At 39.4% G+C, this 27,415-nt stretch overlaps 1 protein-coding gene across 1 annotated transcript in view; it reads left to right on the forward strand.

The window, feature by feature from the left end:
- The window catches only part of TAFA4 (TAFA chemokine like family member 4), a 129,558-nt gene that overhangs the window by 88,910 nt on the left and 13,233 nt on the right, over window positions 1-27,415 (forward strand). The window contains exon 3 of the mRNA XM_032648068.1: window positions 23,655-23,810. Coding sequence (XP_032503959.1) covers window positions 23,655-23,810 — 156 coding nt within the window. The remainder of the gene's footprint in view (window positions 1-23,654; window positions 23,811-27,415) is intronic.

Consider the following 27,415-nt stretch of genomic DNA (forward strand, 5'->3'; position numbering starts at 1 on the left):
GATTGATTTTTTCCGAGTGGCTGTCTAGTTGACCTAATACCATTTGTTGACTTCATCTTTGATCTACTGCTTCTCACACATGTGCCATTAAGGCGTGGCAGACAGGATTCAGGTCATGCTTAAACTTTACTGGTATTCCATTTAAGCACCTCGTCTTTATTTACTTTCTGCTGTTGTTGCTTGAGAGTACACAGCATGGAGAGAGTTTTCCTCTCCACAAGCAGTGCCTCTGTGTTCATGGTTTTATCTTCCTTTCCTCCAGTTCAAGAACAATTTCAAATGGGACGATACGTATTAAATACTCAGTAAAGCAGCCTCTACTGAAGTAAGCGGTAATTCCCACCTACCTAATCCTTGAGAGAGAATGAAAGAATTCTGTAACGCTAACAATATACTGTGTTAGGCATCATCTGTGAATTCCAGGGTTTTGTTGCTGATTGAACATAACAGGTAATTCTAGGAGTGAACTCCTCCTTCCAGAGGCTTCCTTTCCAAGTATTGCCACCTCTTCTAGGACGGGAGCTTGGCAGGGGGATTCCTACTGTTATCGCTAGCCTTCCCAACATCTACCCTAGGTCTAGAGTGATCAGTCTAGTTCGTCTCTTAGATGAAGAAGCAAGGTCTATTTGTGTTTGGTTTCTCCTTCCAGATGCTTTGTTTCTGTATCAACAGTATTTTTTTGGCAAAAATGTTGACAGCACTATTCTGATATTAGGCCATCGCTGACTCCTTGGTCCGGTTCTCTCACTGGCTCCGTGTTCCTTCATCACTGTTCTCAGTCTTCCTTGCTTCCTCTCCTCCTTACCTCTTCTTAAGCTCCCCTACTCTTAGTCTCCCTCTACCCCCAATTTCATTAAAATTCTAATGAAATTGTCTCTATTACACAATATTAATTTACCTGTTGTAGTATAAGGACAGATACATCTGGTCTTTGTCCCCGATTCCTGGCACAGAGCTTCAGAGACCCTTGGGATTTCCTGAGTGATAGGACTGTGTTTGTTATCCTAATGAGGTGACTCATTATGGGTCCCAAGATAACTTCAGGATGGCGACTGGTCACCAGAAAGACCAGGCATGTGATCAGAAGGTTGGAGGATTTAGCCTCCTGACCTCTGGGTAGAGGAGGAGAACTGGAGATTGAGTTCACGTATATGGTCAGATTTAATCAATCATGATTGTGCAATGAAATCTCAGTAAAAACTTCAGGCACTGAAGTTTAGAGGAGCTTCCTGGTTGGTGAACATACTGATGTGCCACGAGGGGGACGTGCCCTGAATCCAAGGGGAGAGGGTGTGGAAGCTCCTTGTCGAGGACCCTTCCAGACTTGGCCGGATGTGCAGTTTTTATAATAAAACTTTAATTATAAGCATAGTGCTTTGTGAGTTCTGCAAGTAGTTATGGAGAATTATTAAAGCCAAGAGGTACGTGGGAGCCCCCAAATTTGTAGCCAAGTTGTCCAGAGTGCCAGGTGACCTGGCGTCTGAAGTGGGGGCAGTCTTGTAGAGGATTTTGCCCTTGACCTGTGGGACTGGGTCAGAATTGTATTACAGTATGACCCAGTTGGGGTGGAAATTGAGTTCTTGGTCTTAAAGGGACTCCTCCTTGTTATAGGGGGCACCATGTACTCTTTTGGGAATGACTCTTCAACTTCCAGCTGAAGTTAAATCTTTTTATTTTAGTAGATGCTTTCTTATCTAGGTGATTGAGACCAATGGTTGTTTGGCTAAGTGAGAAAGTCACTTAGAGAAGGAATTGTTAAAAAATGTAAAATATGCTTAAATATCTTATTTGAACTTAATACCTATAAGTATACATTGATTTACCAATCATTTGATGTTAGATTAAGATCTTTTCTTTGAGCAGGGATCTAATGTCTGAATTCCATATGGTCTTGTTGCCATAAAGCTCACCTACTGTGTGTCATCCCCAAATTCTGGGTTCTTTGTAAAAATGAAGTGTGGACCTAAGATATGGGTGAAGCCTTACAAAATTAAACAAAAGAATCTCGGGCTTCCCTGGTGGCGCAGTGGTTGACAGTCCGCTTGCCGATGCAGGGGACCACGGGTTCGTGCCCCGGTCTGGGAGGATCCCACATGCCGTGGAACGGCTGGGCCCGTAAGCCATGGCCGCTGAGCCTGCGCGTCCAGAGCCTGTGCTCCGCAACGGGAGAGGCCACAGCGGTGAGAGGCCCGTGCACCGCAAAAAAAAAAAAAGAAAAAAATCTCTGTTACCTGCTCTTACATTTGCCTTGCCTACAAATTTTTTTTTTTTTTTTGGCTGAGCTGTGTGGCATGCGGGATCTTAGTTCTCTGACCAAGGATCGAACCTGTGCCCCCTGCATTGGGAGCACGGAGTCTTAACCACTGGACCACCAGGGAAACCCCAGTTGCCTACATCGTATTTGATTGCATTTTCACAATTTGCCTTTGAGTCTTTCCAAGCATTTGTCTTCCTTTTTGGAGAGGAAATAACTCTTTCAGCTTACATAATATTCAATTAAGTCACATAATTCCAGTTACACTACAAATGGTTTCACTGTGTTTGGTAATACACTCTTAATTTTGATGAGTAGGCAGCTCAGATGTTGCTCCCCGTGTGAGAGCATTAAGTGTGCCGTGGCGATTCATCAGAAAAGTCTAGAAAGTCATTGGGTAGTTTAGTAATCACACTTAGAACAACTTGGGGCCTTTTTTGCATACTTTAGGTTGACATCTAAAAATTCTTCCTCATTTGTAAAATTTTATTGGAATATCTCTTCATGAGATGAATATTGGAGAGGGGACTGTCGATAACACCACATTTCAGACTCTCCTTTTATTGGGTGTTAATTCAGAAATGTTTATTCCTAATCCCATAGTGAGATATGGGCTGCCCAAAAGTTATTCTTTCTTTGTAAAGTTAGAGAAGGTGAGGTGGATCTGGAGAGCAGGCATGTACCTTCATCATAGGCCCATCCTACATTTTTCGGTTAAAAAGATGTTTGGAGTATAGTCTAGACATTGACTCGCTTAAAGCTGAATATGGGGGTACCCCTTGGAAAATCTGTGTATTTCTAAGGGTTCACATACCCTCATTTGAAAACTGCTATTTTAGAACATTGATCAAGAGAGCTTCGGCTTTATTGATTTCCATTTTTCTAATTGATTTTATTTTCTTTAATTATAAGAATGAATCCTGGCCTATTCTAAAACTTCTCTTCCTCAGTCTCATTCCTCAGAGATAATCATTGTTATCAGCAGTGGTTTACCGTACTGGATTTTTTTCTGACCATTTCAAAACATGTTATCATCAACTTGCCCTGAGTGGTCACAAACTTCTCTACCCTTACAGCGTTTAAAATGTATAATCCCCACAAGTTACCCCTACTTTTACCTCTCTTTGACTTTCATTCGTAAAGCCATCATGTTTTCAGGTGGGAGCCATTTTTGACAAAGTGTTTTTACCTAGCATTTCATTAAAAGCAAATGAAACAAAACAAAGATCCCAAATGAACCAGCAAATTAAAATCCAGGATATAAAAGGCTTGGCATTTGAATATAATTATATTTGGATTTTTAAAAATGAGTCTGAATCCATTATGAGCCTACAGAACAGGCACACAGTCTCTTCCCTGGGTTTTCACAATATAAATATCCTACTGGTTCAGGTTTGTTGGCCGCTGATGAAGCTTTGTGTAGCAGTTATCTTCCAGTATTAGTGTAAGCCATATATGCCAAAGAAAATCGAAAGGATGAGCTCCTTAATTTGAGAAGAACTTACTGCTTACCATAGGGATCCAATCATGAATAAGGGAGTTGTGTTCCCTGCCCTGATGAAACTGATAGTCTAAGAGATGGTGCCCAGAAAAAAAATGAATGTCAATTAAGTATTTTATACTCACTGGGATTTTCTCTTTTGTCTTGGAAGTTTTAACAAGAATTTTTAGTCAGTATTCACGTAAGGAATTGTGTATGCACACGGGTGTGTGACTGCTTAAGTAGATCTGAGAAATGCTCGTAAAGATAAATTTTTTTTAACCTGAAAGTAACTTTAGTATTCTAGAAAAACTTTACTGAAAATAGAAAGCTTACTTAGACATAGTTATCAAGTGCTAACGAGTCAATTAATGTATGTGTATGTATGTATGTACACATGTACGTGTATGTATGTATGCATGGATGTATGTAAGGACTTAGCTATGAATGTAAGATACTGTGGCTTTGGAAATCATCTGGCTGGTTAAAATTTCAAAATACATGATTAAATTTATCAAAGTAATACTGGTGTCTTTTTGAAAAAGCATCAGCCTCACCTCTCTGTCCCTGGTCTCATGCTCCAGCTGCAAATGCTGTTTTCCTTTTTTTTTTAAGATTTGATTTTATTTAAAAATTTTTATTTTATATTGCAGTATACTTGATTTACAATGTTGTGTTACTTTCAGGTGTACAGCAAAGTGATTCAGTTATACATATACATATATCCATTCTTTTTCAGATTCCTTTCCCATATAGGTTATTACTGAATATTGAGTGGAGTTCCCTGTTCTATACAGTAGGTCCTTGTTGATTATGTATTTTATATATAGTAGTGTGTACACGTTAATTCCAAATTCCTAATTTATCCTTCCCGCCCCCACCTTTCCCCTGTGGTAACCATAAGTTTGTTTTCTATGTCTGTGAGTCTGTTTTGTAAATAAGCTCATTTGTATCACTTTTTAGATTCCACATAGAAGTGACATCATATGATATTTGTCTTTCTCTGACTTACTTCACTTAGTATAATAATCTCTAGGTCCATCCACGTTGCTGCAAATGGCATTATTTCATCCTTTTTTACGGCCGAGTAATATTCCATTGTATATATGTACCACATCTTCTTTATTCATTTCTCTGTCGAGGGGCATTTAGTTTGCTTCTGTGGCCTGGCTATTGTACATAGTGCTGCAGTGGACATTGGGGTGCATGTGTCTTTTTGTTTCCAGAAACATGGCTACAAAACAGCCGCAAATACTGTTTTCTTTTTTTACATCTTAGATTTTGTTAATATCACATTTCTAAGCAATATGCATATACTGTGATTTATTGACTCAACAAGTTTAAATCTTACGTATTAAACTTCTAGATAAAGAATACATGTCCCTTCTTGGATAGTTTTATCATTTATTTGCATGCATAAATGTTTTTAGCTTATGCATCATATCAAATTCCTTTTTGTTTCAGAGATTGTCTCCCTTCTGACTGCTTCTTCCATTGTGTCTAGTTGAAAGACTGACCCTCTGGCTTTGTTTCTGTTTCATCTGTCTTTTGGATTGATTTCCTTCTTTTCCCTTGTCTCTCTCTTTTTGAGCTTTACTCTTTTGGGTTTTTTTTGCTACAGCATATCCTTCAGTAAATTCCTAAACAATTGGGTTCATGAAAGTAAAACGTTTGAGACAATGTTTGAAAATTTATTGATAGTCTTGTTGGGTTTAGCAATCTTTTCCTTTAGAATTTTGAAAGCATAACTCAATTGCTTTTTAGCATATAGTGTTGTTTTTGGGAAGTCTAATAAAATTGTTTTATTCTTTTTCCACATGTTAGTATTTTTCCCCTGGCTTTTCAAAGCTATTACCCTTTTGTTTTGTTTTTGTTGTTGTTTTTCTGAGCAGTCTAAAATTTTATGCAGATGTATCTTGGCGTAGGTCTGCTCTTCATTCTGTGTTTCTGGGCACTAACTGGATTCAAGTCCTTCTGATTTGGATATGTATTGCTTTGATGATATCCTCATTACACTTTTTGTTGTTGTTGTTTTCTATCTCTGGAGTAGGATATTGGGACATTTGGATTGTTTTTATAAGCATTTATTGTTTGTGTTAATGATTTCCATCTCTTTATCTTCATTTTTGAATTTTATGAGAGATTTTCATTGGTTTCATCTATTAAAAAATTCCCAAGAGTGCTTTTTCATTATCAGATTGATTTTGTTATCATAGCATTTTGCAGTATCAGATTACCTGGATTTGAGATGTGGTGTGTTGTTGTTTTTTGAATACTTGATAGATGGCTTTGTAAAGTTTTGTTTTATTCCCTTCCCTTACGTATTGTCAAAGATTTAATGAGAATATATCTCTATCTCTATATATCTATCTATACACAAATGTATATGTTCTATAACTATGAGATTTTATATATATTATAATACATATAAAACTAGTAGAGGTATATATTAAATATTAATAAACAGACTTTGGGACATCCTAAATGTTAATCATTTCCTCCTCCTCCTTTTCTTTTGGAGTCATACTGCTACTGTTCGTACTCTTAGGTCTTTGTCTGTTCCTTGAGTTAACACTGTGTCCTCTAGTTTTATTTTTTCTATTTTGTTTATTTTAGTGTTTTTCATATTGGAGACTTTCTCTCAATGTCGTTCCTCCTTATAGAAGAGTGGAATCTCTGAATATGTATAGGACTTGGTGACCAGTGAATTTGTTTTTGAGTATATTGGTGGTCAGCCAAGGCTTCTGCTTTGAGCCCCATGCCTTGAAGGACCTATTGAGGTCCTTGGAAGTGAATCAGTCCATTCCCCTACTCCTGCTGTCTCAATCAGTCACTCCTAATTCACCTTCTTTCCATCTCCCAAAACACTATTAAATGTTTCTCACTTGTTGATATCTCCAATTTTATTCTTTGCTCTTGTGAGTTCAAATCTTTTGTCTTCCTTAACTGTCATATTTGTTGGGTCTTAGAAACGAGAGAACAGCAACATAGGTGGGTGATTTACCATTTTTTGAAAATTAAAAAATTAAAACATCTATTGAAAACTGGTTCTGCTAAGTTGCTGTTAAGGAAAGGTTCATGGTGACATGTCAGGGTAGCATATCAGAATGCTATTTTATTGATAATTCTGGGCTTAGATACTTAGTGACATGTATAACATGAGAACAAAAATAATGTTTATAAGAGTTTAAATAACAACTGAAATATTGTTTAGGTTATGATAAAAAACATGCAGCATTTTGCTGGAGTCTGTTTTAGTTAGAAGTAAAATAGAACAAAATTTTCTGAGGGAAAATGTTAAAAAATACATATATACTTTTTAGGTTTAAAATGTACAAGTGGAAGCTTATCACCAATTTCTACATGCACATAGATTTATTTATTTTTGTCCACGGAGACGGTTCTGCATATAAATTTAGTAGAAGAACGGTTAAGAAATCTATCCAACTGTGCATGAAGGGGCTTGCAGGGACTAAAACAAGTCCTTTTGTTTATTTTTAACTCTCCATTTGGCTTTATTCTAACTTTAGCATATATATACACTAGTTGTGTAACAGGCTCTTTGAAACTGAACACAGCAGTTTCACTCCTCCTTCTGTCTTCTTTTTCTTTCTTTTTTTTCTTTCCTCTTCTTTCTTTTTCCTTTCTTCCTTTCTTCCTTCCTTTCTCTCCCTCCCTCCCTCCCTCCCTCCCTCCCTCCCCCTCTCTCTCTCTCTCTCTCTCTCTCTCCCCCTCTCTCCCTCTCTCTCTCTCTCTCTCTCTCTCTTTCTCTTTCTCTCTCTCTTTCTCTCTTTCTCTCTTTCTTTCACTTAGCTATCCCCCTGATTTGTGGGAGTGCTAGGAAAGGGGTGGGTGGAGCATGCCTGGGGCTGGGAAGGAAGGTGCCAGTAAATCGTAATGTCAGTTCTCTACTTCATCAGCTACTGCTATGGGAGAGGCTTTTTGCAATCTCTCCTATCTTTCTGCAATTATGTTCTCCTTTCAAAAGAAAAAGGGGCTCAGTCTGATCAGCTGAACGTGGGGAGCCACTTTATTTGATTTCCTGTGCCCCAGTGATCCTGCTGAGTTGAAAACCTTTAAAAGTACTAGGCAATGATGAAACCGGGAGCCAGAGAGATAGAAACCGGAGGGCCCAGTGTAGTCCAGTGCAATGGAGTTGGGAGTCATGATTCACATCGTTGGAGATGCCCTAAATTTGGCAGCAACAGGCTTTTAATGGGAGAGCTAAGGGTTTAAGGAGGCATTAAATGAAAACTTTTCGGGAAATAAGGAATTCATGCACCAGGTGGGGAAAAATTAAAACAAAGGTTGCTGACTGTTTCAAATCTTTAATTCAATAAATATCCGTTGGGTAAGGGGACCATTATAAGGTGGATGTTTCACTCTTAGAGGCACTTACTTTTTCCTTATTCTGAGAAGCATAATTTTTTGAAAATGAATTGAATTCAGTTCTTTGCATTTCTTCCTAGATCTTCCCAGTTAAATAGTTATTTAAGTAGTCTATAATAATAATAGCAGTAATTTTACTGTCATACTTATTATTATTAGCACCACAAATATTTTTAAAATTTTTATTGAAGTATAGTTGATTTACAAGGTTGTGTTAGTTTCTACTTATAGCAAAGTGATTCAGTTTTAAGAATATATATATATATATATATATATTCTTTTTCATATTTTCCATTCTGGCTTATCACAGGATATTGAATATAGTTCCCTGTGCTATACAGTAGGAGCTTGTTGTTTATCCATCCTATATAAACTAGTTTGCATCTAGCACTACCAATATTTATTGAGCACTTACTATACACCAGGCAGCATTCTTGACACTTTATCTATATTACTATTTATCCTCACATCAGACCTCTGAAGCCTTATTATTTTGCAGATATGGAAACCGAGGCAAAGAGAAGTGAAGTCACTTGTTGAAAACCTCCCAGAAGTAGAGAGATGGCAGGATAGTGTCTTTAGTGACTGTAATGACTTCCAGTTATTTCTCGCAGTGTTAGGTAACCCCAGCTTCTTATTTGGAAACTTCTCAAATCTAAAGAAAGGTTGAGTGAAAAGTACATCTTTAGATCCCTTATGAGATCCTATCGTATTAGAGCTGCCAATTACATACGCCTATGCCTATGCAGCTATTCTTTTCTTTTTTCTGAATTGTTTGAAAGTAAGTGGCAAACTGCATATGTTTCCCAAGAACAAGACCATTCTCCAATCCAGTTTGCTACTGTAATAAACTATGTGGCCATAAACTAAGGCAGATAATGAATTGGGTTTAAAAATCCCATTTACCATACACACACGCAGACAGAAACTTTTTCAGAAACATGAATGATCCCAAAAGCTTTCTTCTGCCCAGTCATGTTTTCACTGTGGTACCCCTTGATGTGGAGCATGTCACCTTTTTCAGTCCATGAAGTTAGAAGTAGTGAGTGACAACGTATGAGTCATCTCAGGCTGCCGTAACAAATTACCGCAGACTGGGTGGTTTAAACAACAGAAATTAATTTTCTCACCGTTCTTGAAGTTAGAAGTCCAAGATCAAGGTGTCAGCACATTCATTTTCTGGTGTGGTGTCTCTTCCTGGCTTGCAGACAGCCCCCTTCTCACTGTGTCCTCACGTGGCCTGTTCTGTGTGCGTGTGTGGAAAGGGCAGGCTCTCTGGTATCTCCTCCTCTTCTTATAAGAACACTAGTCCTGTTGTGAGGGACCTGCCCTTTAGACCTCATTTAACCTGAGTTACCTTCCTAAAGGCCCTATCTCCATGTACTGTCACATCGGGGGTTAGGGATTCAACATATACATTTTGCGGAGAGGGGGTATAATTCAGTCTATGACAGACGTTTTGAAGGAATACTTCTGAAATATGGGAAGATTAAGTCTACTAAAAAGTAGCATCTCAGTGTAACACGTGAAAGTATATGTTATTAATTACAGACAGCTTTTATATTATAATTAAACTGGGAACTATTTCTAGTTTATATATATAAATAATCAGAAAGACTATATATATATATATATATATATTATGATATGTATTCATCTAATGATGAGATCCTCTCAGAGCATTTATTCCATGGTACTTATCATCTTCTTATATGTATCTTCTAGTTGATGGTATTCTTGACAAAGAGATAGTAGATTTGCTTAAGAAAAGTGTGGAGGGCAAGTCTTTAGAATATGTGTTTTTTAAAAAAAATTTATTTCTTTTACAATAGATTCTTGTTGGTTATCTATTTCAAATATAGCAGTGTGTACATGTCAGTCCCAAACTCTCAATCTATCCCTCTCCCCAGCCTTCCCCCTGGTAACCATAAGTTCATTCTCTAAGTCTGTGAGTCTGTTTCTGTTTTGTAAATAAAGTCATTTGCATCATTTTTTTTTAGATTCCACTTATAAGCGATATATGATATTTGTCTTATGATATTTGTCTTTTTCTGCCTGACTTACTTCACTTAGTATGATAATCTCTGGGTCCATCCATGTTGTTGCAAATGGCATTATTTCATTCATTTAATGGCTGAGTAATATTCCATTGTCTATGTGTACCACATCTTCTTTATCCATTCATCTGTCGAGGGACATTTACTTTGCTTCCATGTCTTGGCTATTGTGAACAGTGATGCAGTGAACATTGGGTGATGCATGTGTCCTTTTGAACCATGTTTTTCTCTGGATATATGCCCAGGAGTGGGATTTTTGGATCATATGGTAGCTCTATTTTTTGTTTTCTAAGGAACCTCCATACTGTTCTCCATAGTGACTGTACCAATTTTCATTCCCACCAACAGTGTAGGAGTGTTCCCCTTTCTCCACACCCTCTCCAGCATTATTGTTTGTAGACTTTATGATGATACCCATTCTGACTGGTGTGAGGTGATACCTCACTGTAGTTTTGATTTGCATGTCTCTAATAATTAGTGATGTTGAGCATCTTTTCATGTGCTTTTGGCCATTTGTCTGTCTTCTTTGGAGGAATGTCTATTTAGGTCTTCTGCCCATTTTTTTTTTGCGGTATGCGGGTGTCTCACTGTTGTGGCCTCTCCCGTTGCGGAGCACAGGCTCCGGACACGCAGGCTCAGCGGCCATGGCTCACGGGCCCAGCCGCTCCGCGGCATGTGGGATCTTCCCAGACTGGGGCACGAACCCGCGTCCCCTGCATCGGCAGGCGGACTCTCAACCACTGCGCCGCCAGGGAAGCCCTGCCCATTTTTTGATTGGGTTGTTTGTTGTTCTGATATTGAGTCACATGAGCTGTTTGTAAAGTTTGGAGATTAGTCCCTTGTCAGTCACATTGTTTGTGAATGTTTTATCCCTAGAATAGGTGTATTATTTTGAATAATGTCAGACGAAAAATTTTCTTAAGATGAATTAGGAATGCTGAGTATGGGAGATTTTTAGATATTCTAAAAACTAAGGTAAGTGGCTGGGTTGTGTTGACGTTAGAACATATTATTGTTTTGACTTTTAATCAGTTATTGAAAAACTGTATTTGTAATATCTATAAGAATAGGATAACAATAGTTTTCCCCACAAAGACAGTGTTCCAGGTAGATGGGAAATTTTTCTGGAGGAAAGTTGTATTTTTTGAGTGTAGGTGGAAGGTCTTGGGCAGGAAAGGAAAAGGTAGTTGGGATAAAATTCTTAGACTGCATTAGATATGGCTTTTCAGGGAAAAATTGTAACATGGTGTAATGGATCACCTTTTATTTTATCATGGCCTTTTGCTGCAGGATCGTAACTGTCTACAAAAGCATTCAGAAGCTTCCCCAATTTCCCCATGAGCTGCTCTTTAGCCCTTCGCCACTTCAGCCATTCTCTTTTGTGAAGTCTTTCGAGGTGATTTTCTCCTCTTTAATTATTGGGCTAAATCTGCCATATTCTCAGTGAATGGCTTTGAGTGGTATTCAGGCAGCTCTACTATGTCACTTTCAATGACCTTATGAAATTCTTCATCCTTTGTAACATTTGCATCATAGGATGTTTTGGACCGTCGCCGAGAGGCTCTCTGACAGCCTTGACAGGACAGTCCCTGGTGTTGAGTGGGGACTAGTTTTATGTGTGACTAGGCATATTTTTTTATTCTGATGATGTTAATGAATACTCACATAGCAATGAACACAGCTTCCATATAGACCATCCAGCACAAGGGTGGCACACAGAAAATTGGAAAGAGGAGGGTTATAAATGAACTGTCTGTGCTCCTAACAAATGCCTGCCTCTTCATTTAGGTTCTACCCATTACCTCCTGCCTACTCAGACATCTCTCTAGCAGCTTTCCCTCTCTATCAGATTTTTCCCAACAGCATACATGTTTGCTGTAAATTCTCGTATCTTAAAAAAGAAATTGCTAACACCTGTATACCCTATACAGTATCATTTCTCTTCTTCCTTTCACAACACAATTTCTAGCTATAATTACTGTCTCCAATTTCTCACTGTATGCTTTCTCTGAAACCCATTCCAATCATGATTTGCCTCCACTGTTTTTCTGACACTTTTCTTGTGAAGGCCACCCCTGACCTGACCTTAATACTGCAATGTCCAGTGGTCCTCATCTTACTTGAACTCGGAACAGCAGTTAACATGATCACTCCCTTATCCTTGAAATCTTTGTCCCTTGGGCTTGCAGAGCACCCCACATTCCTCCTTGGTTCTTTTCTTAGGCCACTGGCCACTGCTTCTCTTCTCCCAAACTCTTAGCATTGAAATGAACCTTTTAAAAAATTCTCCAGCTACAGTTTTTTCCTTGAGGATTTTTACCCAGTCTGTGGGCTTTAAATACCATCCACATATTCTAATGATGAACAGATGTCTAGGTTGAAACCAGCCTTCTCTCTTAAACTCCAGACTCAAACGTCTAATCTAACTGCCTATTTGACGTTCTTCAGTTAGGAACCTAACACCCAACAAGCAAGCTCCTGGTTTGCCCTGTTTTATTTAAGAGTCAGCCCCACCCTTCTCGTTGTTGAAGGCAACAACCTCAGAGTCTGCATCGACTCCTCTCTTCTTCTCACATGGTACATTTAACCCATCGACACATCCTGTCACCTCTACCTTCTAAATATATCCAGAATGCCACCTTTCCTTACATCTCCACTGCTACCACCTGGACCAAGCCATCATCACCTCTCCCTGGGTTATGGTGACAGGAGCTGTGTCCCTGCTTCCATCCTTGTTCCTCGTTAGTCTGTGCTCATTACGGTAGATCCTTTACAAATATTTGTCATATCCGGTCATCCTAAGTTCAGACTTCCCAGGGGCTTCCCATCCGGTTGTGAGCCTCACGGTGACTCATGAGGCTCTGAGTAACCTGCCCATTCACCCTGCATTATCTTTCAGACATCATCTCCTATTAATCTTCCCTTCTCTCACATAGCTCCGGGTAAAGGGCCTCTTTCTCTCAGATATCTGCAAGTAATAGTCTCTCACCTGCTTTAATTTCACACTGACGTGTTAGTTTCTTAGGCCCTCCCTGTTTTAAATTCCATTTTTCACGCTTTGTGTTTCTTTCATCACAAAAATACAAAAGACTCTTGAGGAAGAGGCTTTTTTGGTCCTGTTTTGTTCGGTGTTATATTTCCATGTGTCTGGCACAAAGCAAGTGCTCAACGAGTATTTACTGAATAAATATGTAAACAAAAAACCCAAAGTCATTTATTCAACATCTATGGTGTAAGTAGCTCACGATTAAACACTTTTCGTTCATTAAGCACTTTAATTGAAACTTCATAACCATCATGTGTGATAGATAATGTACTAGTTGTGTATCAGAAAACTGAGATTGAATTACTCAGTGGAATTCTCCAAGTGGGGAAGCTGGCATTCCATTTCAGCAATTCTGACTCCAAGTCCAGGGCTCTCCCCTTGGTTACCAACAGGGAAGAATTCCATTTCCACCTCAGGAGAATCGTTAGACATTTCCATTTGGTATCTCTACTTGTTGAGGCCAAAAGCATCTCTCTTTTTTACTACTGTGTCCTCAACCCCAGCAGAGGGCCTGGCGCATAGTAGGGGCTCAGAGGATATTTGTCTGCACGGCTAAGTTACCATGTTTGTCCAGCTGACGGTCCCATGGCTACCATAGTCTTAACTTACGTGACGTCCCTCTTTTTGACGAAAAGCCAAGTTGGAGCTGGGATAGGGGAAGAAAGTTGAGAATTTTAAGGGAAGCACAACTAGGAATACTGGGCATGTTTCCCAAAGGCAGGTGACTAGCCATGGCCTCATTCTCTGCTTTCATTTCATGAAATCTTGTTTTCAGCCCTTTGTTTCCTCTGTTCTGCTTCCATGGAGGGGGGAGGCTGAGAATGCCAAAGAGAATACCCCGCTCAAATCAAATAAATGCCTTCTAAGATCACTGGAGTGTGACGCTTCTCTTTGAGGGTGTATTTTCCTGTGCTGGGCTGGAGGAGGAAGGGAAAAAAGGATTTAAACAAAAGGAAAAGGATTCAAGGGAAATAATAGGATAAAGAAAAAGTCAGCCTAGTCTGATGCCTTCTGTCTCTCCATCAGCTTTCAAGTAGATTCAGCCGAAGAACTTTTATTGCAAATGTGGTTTTTATATTTTACCTCCTTTACAGTGGGAAAGCCCTGACTGCACTGGGACAAATAGTTATTTACCCTGCTGTCTGCAACTTTTCTTAAAAGCATATTTATTTATTTATTAAAAACAAAATTTGTTTTAACATCTTTATTGGAGTATAATTGCTTTACACTGTTGTGTTAGTTTCTGCTGTATAACAGAGTGAATCAGCTATACGTATTCATATATCCCCATATCTCCTCCCTCTTGCGTCTCCCTCCCATCCTCCCAATCCCACCCCTCTAGGTGGTCACAAAGCACCGACCTGGTCTCCCTGTGCTATGTGGCTGCTTCCCACTAGCTATCTATTTTACATTTGGTAGTCCATGCCATGCTCTCACTTCATCCCAGCTTACCCTTTCCCCTCCCTGTGTCCTGAAGTCCATTCTCTACGTCTGTGTCTTTATTCCTGTCCTGCCCCTAGGTTCTTCAGAACCTTTTTTTTTTTTTTTAGACTCCATATATATGTGTTAGCATACGGTATTTGTTTTTCTCTTTCTGACTTACTTCACTCTGTATGACAGACTCTAGGTCCATCCACCTCACTACAAATAACTCAATTTCGTTTCTTTTTATGGCTGAGTAACATTCCATTGTATATATGTGCCACATCTTCTTTATCCATTCATCTGTCGATGGACACTTAGGTTGCTTCCATGTCCTGGCTATTGTAAATAGAGCTGCAGTGAACAATGTGGTACATGCCTCTTTTTGAATTATGGCTTTCTCAGGGTATATGCCCAGCAGTGGGATTGCTGGGTCATATGATAGTTCTATCTTTAGTTTTTTAAGGAAGCTCCATACTGTTTTCCATAGTGGCTGTATCAGTTTACATTCCCACCAACAGTGCAAGAGGGTTCCCTTTTCTCCACACCCTCTCCAGCATTTATTGTTCGTAGATTTTTGATGATGGCCATTCTGACTGGTGTGAGGTGACACCTCATTGTAATTTTGACTTGCACTTCTCTAATGATTAGTGATGTAGAGCATCCTTTCATGTGTTTGTTGGCAATCTGTATATCTTGTTGGGAGAAATGTTGATTTTGGTCTTCTGCCCATTTTTGGATTGGGTTGTTTGTTTTTTTTTTGATATTGAGCTGCATGAGCTGCTTGTAAAGTTTGGAGATTAATCCTTTGTCAGTTGCTTCATTTGCAAATATTTTATCCCATTCTGAGAGTTGTCTTTTGGTCTTGGTTATGGTTTCCTTTGCTGTGAAAAGCTTTTAATTTTCATTAGGTCCTGTTTGTTTATTTTTGTTTTTATTTCCATTTCTCTAGGAGGTGGGTCAAAAAGGATCTTGCTGTGATTTACATCATAGAGTATTCTGCCTATGTTTTCCTCTAAGAGTTTTATAGTGTCTGGCCTTACATTTAGGTCTTTAATCCGTTTTGAGTTTATTTTTGTATATGGTGTTAGGGAGTATTCTAATTTCATTCTTTTACATGTAGCTATCCAGTTTTCTCAGCACCACTTATTGAAGAGGCTGTCTTTTCTCCATTGTATATTCTTGCCTCCTTTATCAAAGATAAGGTGACCGTATGTGAGTGGGTTTATCTCTGGGCTTTGTATCCTGTTCCACTGATTTATATTTCTGTTTTTGTCCCAGTATCATACTGTCTTGATGACTGTAGCTTTGTCATATAGTCTGAAGTCAGGGAGCCTTGATTCCTCCAGCTCTGTTTTTCTTTCTCAAGATTGTTTTGGCTCTTTGGGGTCTTTTGTGTTTCCATACAAATTCTGAAATTTTTTGTTCTAGTTCTGTGAAAAATGCCAGCGGTAGTTTGATAGGAATTGCACTGCATCTGTAGATTGCTTTTCACAATGTTGATTCTTCCAATCCAAGAACATGGTATATCTCTCCATCTGTTTGTATCATCTTTAATTTCTTTCATCAGTGTCTTATAGTTTTCTGCATAAGGTCTTTTGTCTCCTTAGGTAGGCTTAATCCCTAGGTACTTTATTCTTTTTGTTGCAGTAGTAAATGGGAGTGTTTCCGCAATTTGTCTTTCAGATTTTTCATCACTGGTGTATAGGAATGCAAGAGATTTCTGTGCATTAAGTTTTTTTGTTTTTGTTTTTGCGGTACGCGGGCCTCTCACTGCTGTGGCCTCTCCTGTTGCGGAGCACAGGCTCCGGACGCGCAGGCTCAGCAGCCATGGCTCACGGGCCTAACCACTCTGTGGCATGTGGCATCTTCCCGGACCAGGGCACGAACCCATGTCCCCTGCATCAGCAGGCGGACTCTCAACCACTGCACCACCAGGGAAGCCCTGTGCATTAACTTTGTATCCTGCTACTTTACCAAATCCGTTGATTAGCTCTAGTAGTTTTCTGGTAGCATCCTTAGGATTTTCTGTGTACAGTATCATGTGATTTGCAAACAGTGACAGTTTTACTTCTTCTATTCTGATTTGGATTCCTTTTATTTCTTTTTCTTTTCTGATTGCTGTGGCTAAAACTTCCAAAACTATTCTGAATAATAGTGGTGAGAGTGGGAAACCTTGTCTTGTTCCTGATCTTAGTGGAAATGGTTTCAGTTTAAAAGCACATTTAATAAGAAAAAAAGATATGTATTTAAGCAGATAAAGTTAATCCATCCTCTATAGCAATCCCAAAGCAATCAACTTTTTTGGTAAGGATTGTCCTAACTCCTTTAATGTTATATACATCAGTTAGTCAGGTGAGTGAGGAACCAGGCATCTTAACTTTTACACTTCTGCCAATATTAATTTTAAGTCACCTTTTTTGAAAAGAGCATATACAACCTGATTGCAAGTTCAGAAGTGTGGAAAGGAATCAAGGAAGTTTTAAATTTCCCCACTTACAAAATATGTCTCCAAGAATGCTGAGAATAGTGACTGCCACACAGTATACTGTATGAAAGTGTTGGTTAAATAAATAGAAATAAATATGCTTCCATCTACCTGCCCAGAGAAAACTGGAAGGAAAATGGCCCAGAAACTGACAAGGGTTAACAGCAAAAAAAGGACAGTTTTCTTTTCCCCCCTCTTTGGCCAGCTTCTGTCCAGTGAATCTGGCTCCACTTCTGGATAATTCATTTGTATGTACTCCAATTCACACTTTGAAGCTCTAAAGTAAGAGAAATGAGAGATTTCAGCTACAACTTCTCACTTACTGCACAGGTCTTATGTATATGTATTTAGCTGTAGTTTTCAAGACAGATCTCCAACTGAAATGTTCCCTGCTGTTTAAGAGAGAAAATGCATCTTTGTTTTAACTGAATTTACCTGAAGTGGCCACTTTCTGGTACTAAGCTTATTGAACAAGGCATCCCTTTTGTATGTTTTTAGAGAACTAAGCCACTAGTTTCTTGTCTGTTTTCTACTTTCTTTTTTTTTTTTTTTTTTGCATCCAGCAACACTATACTACGTAGCTGTATGATGTTTACGATGGTTACATTTATATGTCAACTTGACTGGCGGGGTGCCCAGTCACAAATTATTCTGGGTGTTTCTGTGAGGGTGTTTTGGATAAGATTAACATTTGAATCTATAGATTGAGTGAAGCAGATTGCCCTCCCTAACATGGGTGGGCCTCATCCAATCAGCTGAAGGCCTGAATAGAGCAAAAAACCTAACCTTCTTCTTGAATAAGAGAGAATTCTTCCAGGTTTTGAACTGGGACGTATCTTTTCCTGTTTTTGCACTCAAACTGAAACATCAGCTCTTACTGCATCATGAATCTGTCCACCCTTGGACACAGCTTCTTGCTTCCCTTTCTCTGGAGAACTCTGACTAATACAATGTTAACACATGAGCTGCTCAAGCACGTATAATCAGTGATTTCTGTGCATCACCCACACTGGATCCCTATCTTCTGCCATCATTCCTTCAGCAGTTTTAAGTACCTGTTTCTGAGAACCCATCTCCTGTGCCAGGAACAAAGATTACAAAGAAATGAGGCACATCCTTATTCAAAGATTATTGTCACATGTCAACAGTACACACATTTCTAGAAAGACTGTCTAAATGGAGCCACATAAACATTGTTATCAAGTAGAAAAGATGTTTATGTGGGAAACTGAGCCATATCTTGTGACTTGCTGAGGTAGAGATACTATTTTGGCTGTACTTGGTGAAATATTAGCTACCATAGCGACTACACTTTCTGCTGTGAGAGCATAGACACTGCCTGGGTTTGAATCTCTTCTCTTGCTATTTTCTAGTTGTGTTAACTTGGGCAAATCAATTTCTGGACATTTTATTAGATGTAAAATAGGAATAAAAATAGTGCCTGTACTGTAGCGTTTTAAAAGATTACATAGAATATTTGTAAAAGGTTAGAAGAGTGCCTGCAACCTACCATATTTTATCAAATCTAAGATGCTGTCAATTGTGAAATATACTGCTGTTTTGTGTATTTCAAAGAAAGAAAAGCAATGCCAATTATAATGGTAAGATGCTATCAGTTGTGACACATCCTGACACGTTAAAATATGTATCTTAAAAATCAATGAAGGGGCTTCCCTGGTGGCGCAGTGGTTGAGAGTCCGCCTGCCGATGCAGGGGACGCGGGTTCGTGCCCCGGTCCGGGAAGATCCCACATGCCGCGGAGCGGCTGGGCCCGTGAGCCATGGCCGCTGAGCCTGCGCGTCCGGAGCCTGTGCTCCGCAACGGGAGAGGCCACAACAGTGAGAGGCCCGCCTACCACAAAAAAAAAAAAAAAAAAAAAAAATCAATGAAGTACCATAGTTGGTGCTACATAAATGAATAAAATTCTACACCAGGCAAGCTGATTTTTCAGAGAAAAGATTGAATAAAAAAAACAACTATTTGCATTTGTGGATGGTTATCTAAATAGCAACAAAATTCTCAGCAAACTATAATAATAATGAATGTTCACATCACTTCTTGACTATTCTAGGAAGTTACTAAAGCACGTTTCTTTTATTTTCTTAATGAGGTTTAGAGCTGCTTTCATTATAGATTCTCTAGGACCATTAAAAATCTAATTAAGGCATGATGGCTGTTACAGACTGAGTGTTTGTGCCCCCACCACCCACCAAATTCATACGTTGAAGCTCTAACCCCCAAATGTGACTGTATTTGGAAAGAGCGTCTGTGAGGAGGTGATAGAGGTTAAATGAGGTCATAAGGTGGGCCCTAATTTAATAGGGCTGGTGTCCTTAGGAAGAAAAGGAAGAGACACCAGAGTGTGTGCTCTCTCTCTCTCTCTCTCTCTCTCTCTGCCATGTGAGGACATGGTAAGAAGGAGGCTGTTTAAAGCCAGGAAAAGAGCTCTCACCACGAGTTGAATTGGCCAGCACCTTGATCTTAGATTTCTGGCTTCCAGAACTCTGAGAAATAAATGTCTGTTGTTGAAGCCACCCAGTCTGTGGTAGTTTGTTGTGGCAGCTGAGCAAACTGAGACAATGGCCAACAGGGAGGGTGGTCACTGAGAGAAGACTGAGGATGAATTCATCCCAGCCACCCCTCTTCCCCCTCGTGGCTACTCATTACCTGTCCAGGACCGTTTGACCTGAAGTGCTCATTTGCAATTGGAGACTACAGAAAGGATCTCCCCATGAAGTCTCCCCAGTCCTCACTTTTCTGCTTACTTGGTGCTAAAGTCCCATGGTACTTTACCGACATTGTAATTACTCTTTATTTTTTACTTTTTTACAATTGTACACAACTACCTATGGGAAATCAACACTCTTCTTGCAAACATTTAATTAGGTTTATAGTTTTAATTACTCCTTTCATATTTATGTTTTCCTCTGTAGTGGATTGAAAACTTTCTCTCATGCTGGCGATTTGACTCTCTGGGTACTGGTTCCGCTTTTACGTATTTTACAAATGAAACTTTGCCTTAGTGTTTGTTCTCACCATTAATTGGATTTTGCTTCCACCATTTAAGATAGTATGACAGGGAAGGGCCAGAAGAAATTCACCATGATATAGAGGTTACTTTATAGAAGGTCTGTCTTTATGGATTAAAAATCTGAAATACAGAATTGTAAAAAGGAGCTTTGTTATTCGAAGTACATACACCAAACAACAGAAACCAAGCAAAGCATTAACCTGTGGGAATCCTCGGGGAAACCTGTTTTAACGAGTAGATGAGATTTCTTGTAATTCACAGAACAATATATATGTAAACGGTATATCTGAAAATCATGAGGGTGCTCAAGGGTGCCTGGAAAGCTTGCCTTTCATTAATAATTTCTAAACATTGCCTCTACAATCTTGTTTCCGTTGTTTTTTTTTTTATCAGAGCAAAGGTAAGTCTTTCCATCTTGGTGTAACCAGAGTTGGTGCATTAGTTATCCATTGCTGTGTAACAAATGAGCCCCGACCTTAGATGCTTGAAACAATCAACAAACAGTTGGCCCTTGAACAACGTAGGTTTGAACTGTGCAGGTCCACCATACTATGATTTTCTTCAGTAAGTATGTACTATAGTACCACACGACCTGTGGTTGGCTGAATCCATGGATGCATAACTACAGATAAGGAGGGCCAACCATAAGTTATACTCAGGTTTTCGACTGGGTGTGTGGGGTCAGCGCTTCTAACTCCTGCATCGTTCACAGGTCAACTATATATTATTTTACAGTCTTTGAGCAGCAGGAATCTGGGAATGGCTTAGCTGGGTGGTCCAGACTCAGGGTTGTTAGATTGCAGTTGAGCTGTTGGCTGGGATTGTAGTCTTTGAAGCCTCGACTAGGGCTGTAGGATCCACTTCCAAACTCACTCATGGCAGCACACAGCATGATTTCCTCCAGAGTGACTGATGAGCAAGCAAGGGACTGCACCACTGTCTTTTACAACCTGACTGTGGAAGTGGTAAACCATCACTTGTGATGTGTGCTATTGGCACTGGCACACAGACCAGTGCTGGTGCAGTGTAGGAGGGAATATACCTCGAAGCTCACTTACAGGGTTGTTGGCAAGAGACTTCACTTCCTTGCCACAAGGGCCCCTTTATAGGGCCACTTATCCCATGGTTTCCTTTAAGTGAGTGATCTAAAAGGCACAGAAAGGGTGACCACCTAATTTTGGAAGTGACATATCATCATTTCCTCTGCACGCTATTGGTCATAAAGACCAACCCTGGTACCATGTGGGAAGGGACTGCACAAACGTGTGGACAGTAGGAGGCAGGGAGCATTAGGGACCATCTTAGACGGTGGCTGCTACAGCTGACATGGCCTTGAACAGAACGACAGACTCATGGAGTGGAATCATTCCCTCAGGTCCAGCCATGAGAATGGGTCCACTTAGTGTTAAGCTAAGTTCTCTCTTGGTTTTACAATCTCCTGCTAATTTTCCAATAAATTCTCTTTGGCTTAAGTGAGCTTAGATCACTTTCCATTGTTAAAAGACTTCTAACTGATAAAATGGACTCCAATATAAACGTAAACCATTTTCTGTTTGTTACAGGAGTATGGAAGTCAGTTTTATTGTTGTTGGCGATGGGAGGTAGAAATATAGAATTGTGGACAGAGCAGTGAGAACCTGTGGTGCTAGGATGGAATTGGAGATGCCAGTGTGGACTTACGCTGTGGACTCATGCTGTAAACACACACACACACACACACACACACACACACACACACACACTTCCTAGGTCTATCTGCCCTTTCAGCCCCAAGTCACTCCCTGGTAGCAATGAATAAACCTTTGTGCCAAGGTCCTGGTTTCTAAATCTGAAGCCCCACTAAAAACAATCAGGGCTCCTTGGAGAAAAATGATGAGGGCAGGGAAAATCTGGCACATCTTTTGAGCCAGAAATTTAGCTAAGATCTCAAAGCATAATGGGGATATGTCAAAATGACACAGCTGCCAGTGTGAAGGGGCTCCTCCTGTCTAGATCTGAGATAATTTGAATATTAATATAGAATCAGTTTTGCAACCATCATATTAATAATTGGTTCTGGTGGAAGTCGTCAATGGATGCTAAAAAGAGTGGGTCAAAGTTTGAAGAGTGGGGTGTTTACATAGTTTGAATATATTTCCCCTTAAAATGCTTATTAATTACAAAGGGCAAAATAGTACCTTTAGAAATGGAGAAACCTGGCAGCCACCACCTTAAGCATGTGATTAAAAGTAAGAGCACCAAAAGCTGGATAAATGACATTATGTGCCTCCTGATATGATGCACTGAGAAGAACATAGTGTCACTTCTGGGGTAATCTGCTAAAAGTGCATTGCCTGACTCTAATCAGGAGGAAACATCAGACAAATCCCAACTGAGGAACATTGTACAAAATAACTGACATGTGTTCTTTAAAAATGTCAAGGTCAAGAAAGATAAAGGCTGAGGAGTAGTTTCTGATTGAAGAAGGCTAAAGAAATGTGAACTAAATATAATGTAGGCTTCTGCATTGGATCCTGAGCAGTGGGGGAAATGGCCCTAAAGGACATTTTTGGGACAAGAGGAAAAATTTGACTGTAGATTGTCAGTTATATAATAGCATTGTATTAATGTTAAATGTCCTGAATTCGTTAATTATGTCGGAGAAAGTCTTTATTCTTGGGAAATACACAGTATTTAGGGGTGAAGGAGTGTCATGTCTGCAACTTACTCTCAAATGGCTCAGAAGAATATATGAAAGAGAGTGAATGAGAAAGCAAATGGGGTCACATGTTAACAATTAGGGAATCTAGGTAAAAGGTCTTATATCAGTTTGCTATTGTTGCTGTGACATAGCGGCTTGTTTCTGTAGGTGAGAAGTCTGGCACAGTTTGGCTGGTTTCTCTGGGTTAAAATCAAGGTATCCGCAGGAGAGCCTTCCTTTATGGGGACCCTGGCGAAGAATCTGCTTCCAAGCACATCCAGGTTTTTGGCAGAATTCAGTGCCTTGTGGTTGTAGGACTGAAGTCTCCATTTCCTTGACTCTTGGCCCCTCCATTTTCAAGCCAGCAATGGTGTTTTGAGTCCTCCTCGTGGTTTAAATCTGAATTCGCCCTCTGCTTCATCTCTCTGCTTTGAAGGGCTCATCACCTTAGCTCTACATGGATAATCCAGGATAATCTCCCTCTCTTAAACTTAACCAATTAGTAATCTTAATTACATCCGCAAAATCTCTTTTGCCATGTAAGTAACATAACACAGCCATTGGTGTGATACCGGGGCTAAAGGTCCTGGAAGCCAAATTTCTGTGTACCTCAGTTTTATAGGAGTTTTTTGCACTATTCTCGCCACCTTTATATAAGTTTAAATTCACATCAAAACAAACCAAAAGGATTCATAAACGTAGTATACATGGAATTGGGAAATGTAGTCATGGCATTGTTCACATCCTTGGTACTTTCATTTCTTCCTAACAGCACTGGGTCTCTTTTGCTCCCCTGTTATCCACCAGGTCACCACCAAATCAAGCAAGGGACCTGTGAGGTGGTCGCAGTGCACAGGTGCTGTAACAAGAACCGCATAGAGGAGCGATCACAAACGGTCAAGTGTTCTTGCTTCCCAGGACAGGTTGCTGGCACAACTCGGGCTCAGCCTTCTTGTGTTGAAGGTAAGACCTTTCTGGTCAGTTTCCCTAATGTTGCAAAAGGACCTAAAGAACCCCCCTACTTTGCTGTCTTTGCAACTCAAAGGAAACTAGGGCTGCATCTGTGTCAACTATGTCAGTGTCATTTAAAAAATGAACATAAATATAACCCCACAAATTTCTTAATGAGTAGGGTATTAATGATGTCTCCCAAGAGGTACCAATGAGGAGTTCAGTTACTGGACAATCAGGAAGATATGCTTTGATTTCTGCTTGCCCAACTGTCTCTCCACATATCACCCACTGGAGCAGTTTCTTCCCTAGACATGCTTTTCCGCCTCCTCTAAAACTCTATTCAGAAAGTCAGCAACCTGGTTTTCTCACCTCGTGTTTGACGTTATAGACTAATATTCTCTTTATTTCTAGTTTACTATTTATACAACATCTTTGGAGCAAGTTCTGTGAGAATAGTTTGGGATATCATTCATTTGTTGTTTCCCTATCCCCTAGCAGAATATGGTGGCAGTGGTTAAAAAAAAAAAAAAAAAAAAAAAAAAGAATCAATGTTGATGGTTGTAGGTGGAGGCCTGGGACTGATTCCTTTTGATACCCCCTGGCTCCTTCCAGCAGACACCTTGTTAGAAACAAGTATCAGTCCCCAGGGGGACAGATGCATGAGGTTAAGTCTTGTAGCAGTTTCTCTACAGTGGTGTGAAACCTCCCTGAAAACGAACACTTCCTGTCTTATCTGATGCATTTCTAAAGGTCAGCGGTTAACACACACACACATTCTTATCTCTAGAATCATACAGTCGACGATAATTAACCACATCCCACCTACCCTACCAAACAGACACACATTTGTAGACTGTTTGGTGTACACGTATTGTATGCATACCATGGCTATGTATCAGCATGATCTCCGCCACCTTTCAAAATGGAAAGTGAACGTGGAAAATTTCCCATCTAGAATTCCTCACCAGAAACTCTGGGGGCCAAACGTGTTGCTGAATTCAGCTTCTGTCAGATTTAGTTAAGGCAACATGGTGCATATGCCATCTATTACCTAACAGACCTAACGTCTTCTGCAGTTGCACCCCACAATTACAGATATTAATATTTATACAGTAAAATATATGAATATTCATGCAGGATGGGATAAGGCAAGATGAAGAACCTCATGTTAATTCAAGTTAGGTATTGCTGCCATTCTAAAGAAATTCTTGCCATTTTCAGAGCTTTTTGGATTTGGGGCTTAAAGATAAAGGATTGTAGGCCTATAGGAAAAAAAGGTAAGGATCTTTAACATTAAAAAAAAAATTGCTAAGTTTGTCTCCCCAGCTGGGACAGTTTAGTGTATATATTTGCTCCATTACTGAATCCAGATCATACTCATTTTGTCTCCTGGCTCTCTCTCAAATCAGTCCACTCTTCTCTACCCCACTGTCACCTCCACCGTCTAAGGGCCTAAATACATTTTGCTGAGCTTACTACTCTTCGTCTTCCAATTTTCACTCTGTAGCCAGAATGATCCTTCTACAGAAACAGAACTCATTACGTCACTCGCATATTTAAAGCCACACTTCAGTGACTTTCCACTGTCTTTAAAATGAAATCCAAATTCCTTACCATGGCTTGGCTGATGAAGCCCTGCATAATCTCGTTCTGTCTTACTTTTTTCTTTGAACTACTGTACCCCAGGCAAACTGGAGTCTTTTCTGTTCCCTTTCATCTCTGCACTTCACCTGTCATTGCCTGAATCGTTCCCTTCATCCCCCCAACACACATTTGTCCACTTAATGCCTAGTCTCCTTTCAAATCTTCTATATGTTCTTGTATCTCCCCATACTTCCAGTTCATGATGTGCATCTTGTTTTGTTGTAAAAACTTGTCGAATGTATGCTTCCCATTAGTCCGCAAGTTGCTTGAGGATGGGAACTGGGTCTCTTATTTACATCTCCCCGCAGTAGCTGGTGCATGATGAGTTTTAGCACAGGAGAGAATGATTTCATCTTCACTAATCACAGATTCATTTCGAAAGGTAACAACAATGGTTGCTTGCCTCTGTAGATTTTATTTAATTTTTAATTAACAGTTGTAAAGATGTTTAATGTTTTTATTGAAGTATAGTTGACATACAATATTATGGGAGTTTTAGGTGTACAACATAGCGGTTTGACATTGATAAACGTTACATACTGATCACCAGGGTAAGTCAACCACCTGTTGCCATACAAAATTATTACAAAATTATTGACTATATTCCCTGTGCTGTATATTACATCCCCATGGCTTATTTTATAACTGGAAGTTTGTACCTCTTAATTCTCTTCACCTATTTTGTCCAACCTCCCACACTTCTCCCCTCTGGAGACCACCAGTTTTTTTTCTGCATCTGTGAGTCCGTTTCTGTTTGGTTTTGTTTGTTGTTCTTTTTTTCTCTTTTAAAAAATTTTTTTAGATTCCACATATAAGTGAAATAATATCTTATTTGTCTTTCTTTGTCTGACTTATTTCACTGAGAAATAAGATACATTCACATTGTTGCAAATGACAGAATTTTCTTCTTTTTATGGCTGAGTAATATTCCATTGTATATATATATATATATATACACACCACATCTTCTTTATCCATTCATCTGTTGATGGGCAGTTAGATTGTTTCCATACATTGGCTATTGTAAATAATGCTGCAGTGAACATAGAGGTGCATATTTCTTTTCCATTTAGTGTTTTTGTATTCTTTGGGTAGAGAGCCAGAAGTGGGGTAGCTACTGGATCATATGGTAATTCTATTCCTAGTATTTTGAGGAATCTCCATACTGTCTTCCATAGTGGCTGCACCAATTTAAACTCCCAACAACAGTGTATAAGGGTTAGCTTATCCCACACGTGATTGTTTTCTTAATTTTTCTTAGTTTGTTATTAGTTTATGGAAATACAATAGATTTATGTATACTGATTTTTGTATCCTGCAACTTTACTGAATCCACTTATCAGTTTTAATAGTTTTTTGGTGGAGTCTTTAAGGTTTTTTTCATACATACTATCATGTCATCTGCAAACAGTGACAGTTTTACTTCTTTTTTTTCTAATTTGGAGAACTTGTATTTCTTTTTCTTGTCTGATTGTTGTGGCTAGGACTTCTCACACTGTGTTGAGTAAAAGTCGTGATAGTAGGGGTCCTTGTCTTGTTCCTCATCTCAGAGGAAAAGCTTTCAGCATTTCACCATTGAGTGTGATGTTAACTGTGGGTTTATTGTATATGGCCTTTATTGTGTTGAGGTACATTCCCTCTATACTCACTTTGTTGAGAGCTTTTAATCATAACTGGATGTTGAATTTTGCCAAGTGCTTTTTCTTTATCTGTTGAGATGACTACGATTTTCTCCTTTATTTTGTAAATGTGGTGCATCACCTTGATTGATTTGCAGATATTGAACCATCCTTGAATTCCTGGAATAAATCCCACTTGCTCATGGCATACGGTCTTTTTAATGTACTGTTGAATTAGGTTTGCTAATGTTTTGTTGAGGTTCTTTGCTTCTATCTTCATCAGGGATGTTGGCCCGTAATTGTCTTTTTTTTTCTTCTTTTTTTGGTGTACAGTCTTTGTCTATAGTTTTA

The sequence above is a fragment of the Phocoena sinus genome, chromosome 11, assembly GCF_008692025.1.
Source record: "Phocoena sinus isolate mPhoSin1 chromosome 11, mPhoSin1.pri, whole genome shotgun sequence".
Classification (NCBI taxonomy): Eukaryota; Metazoa; Chordata; class Mammalia; order Artiodactyla; family Phocoenidae; genus Phocoena; species Phocoena sinus.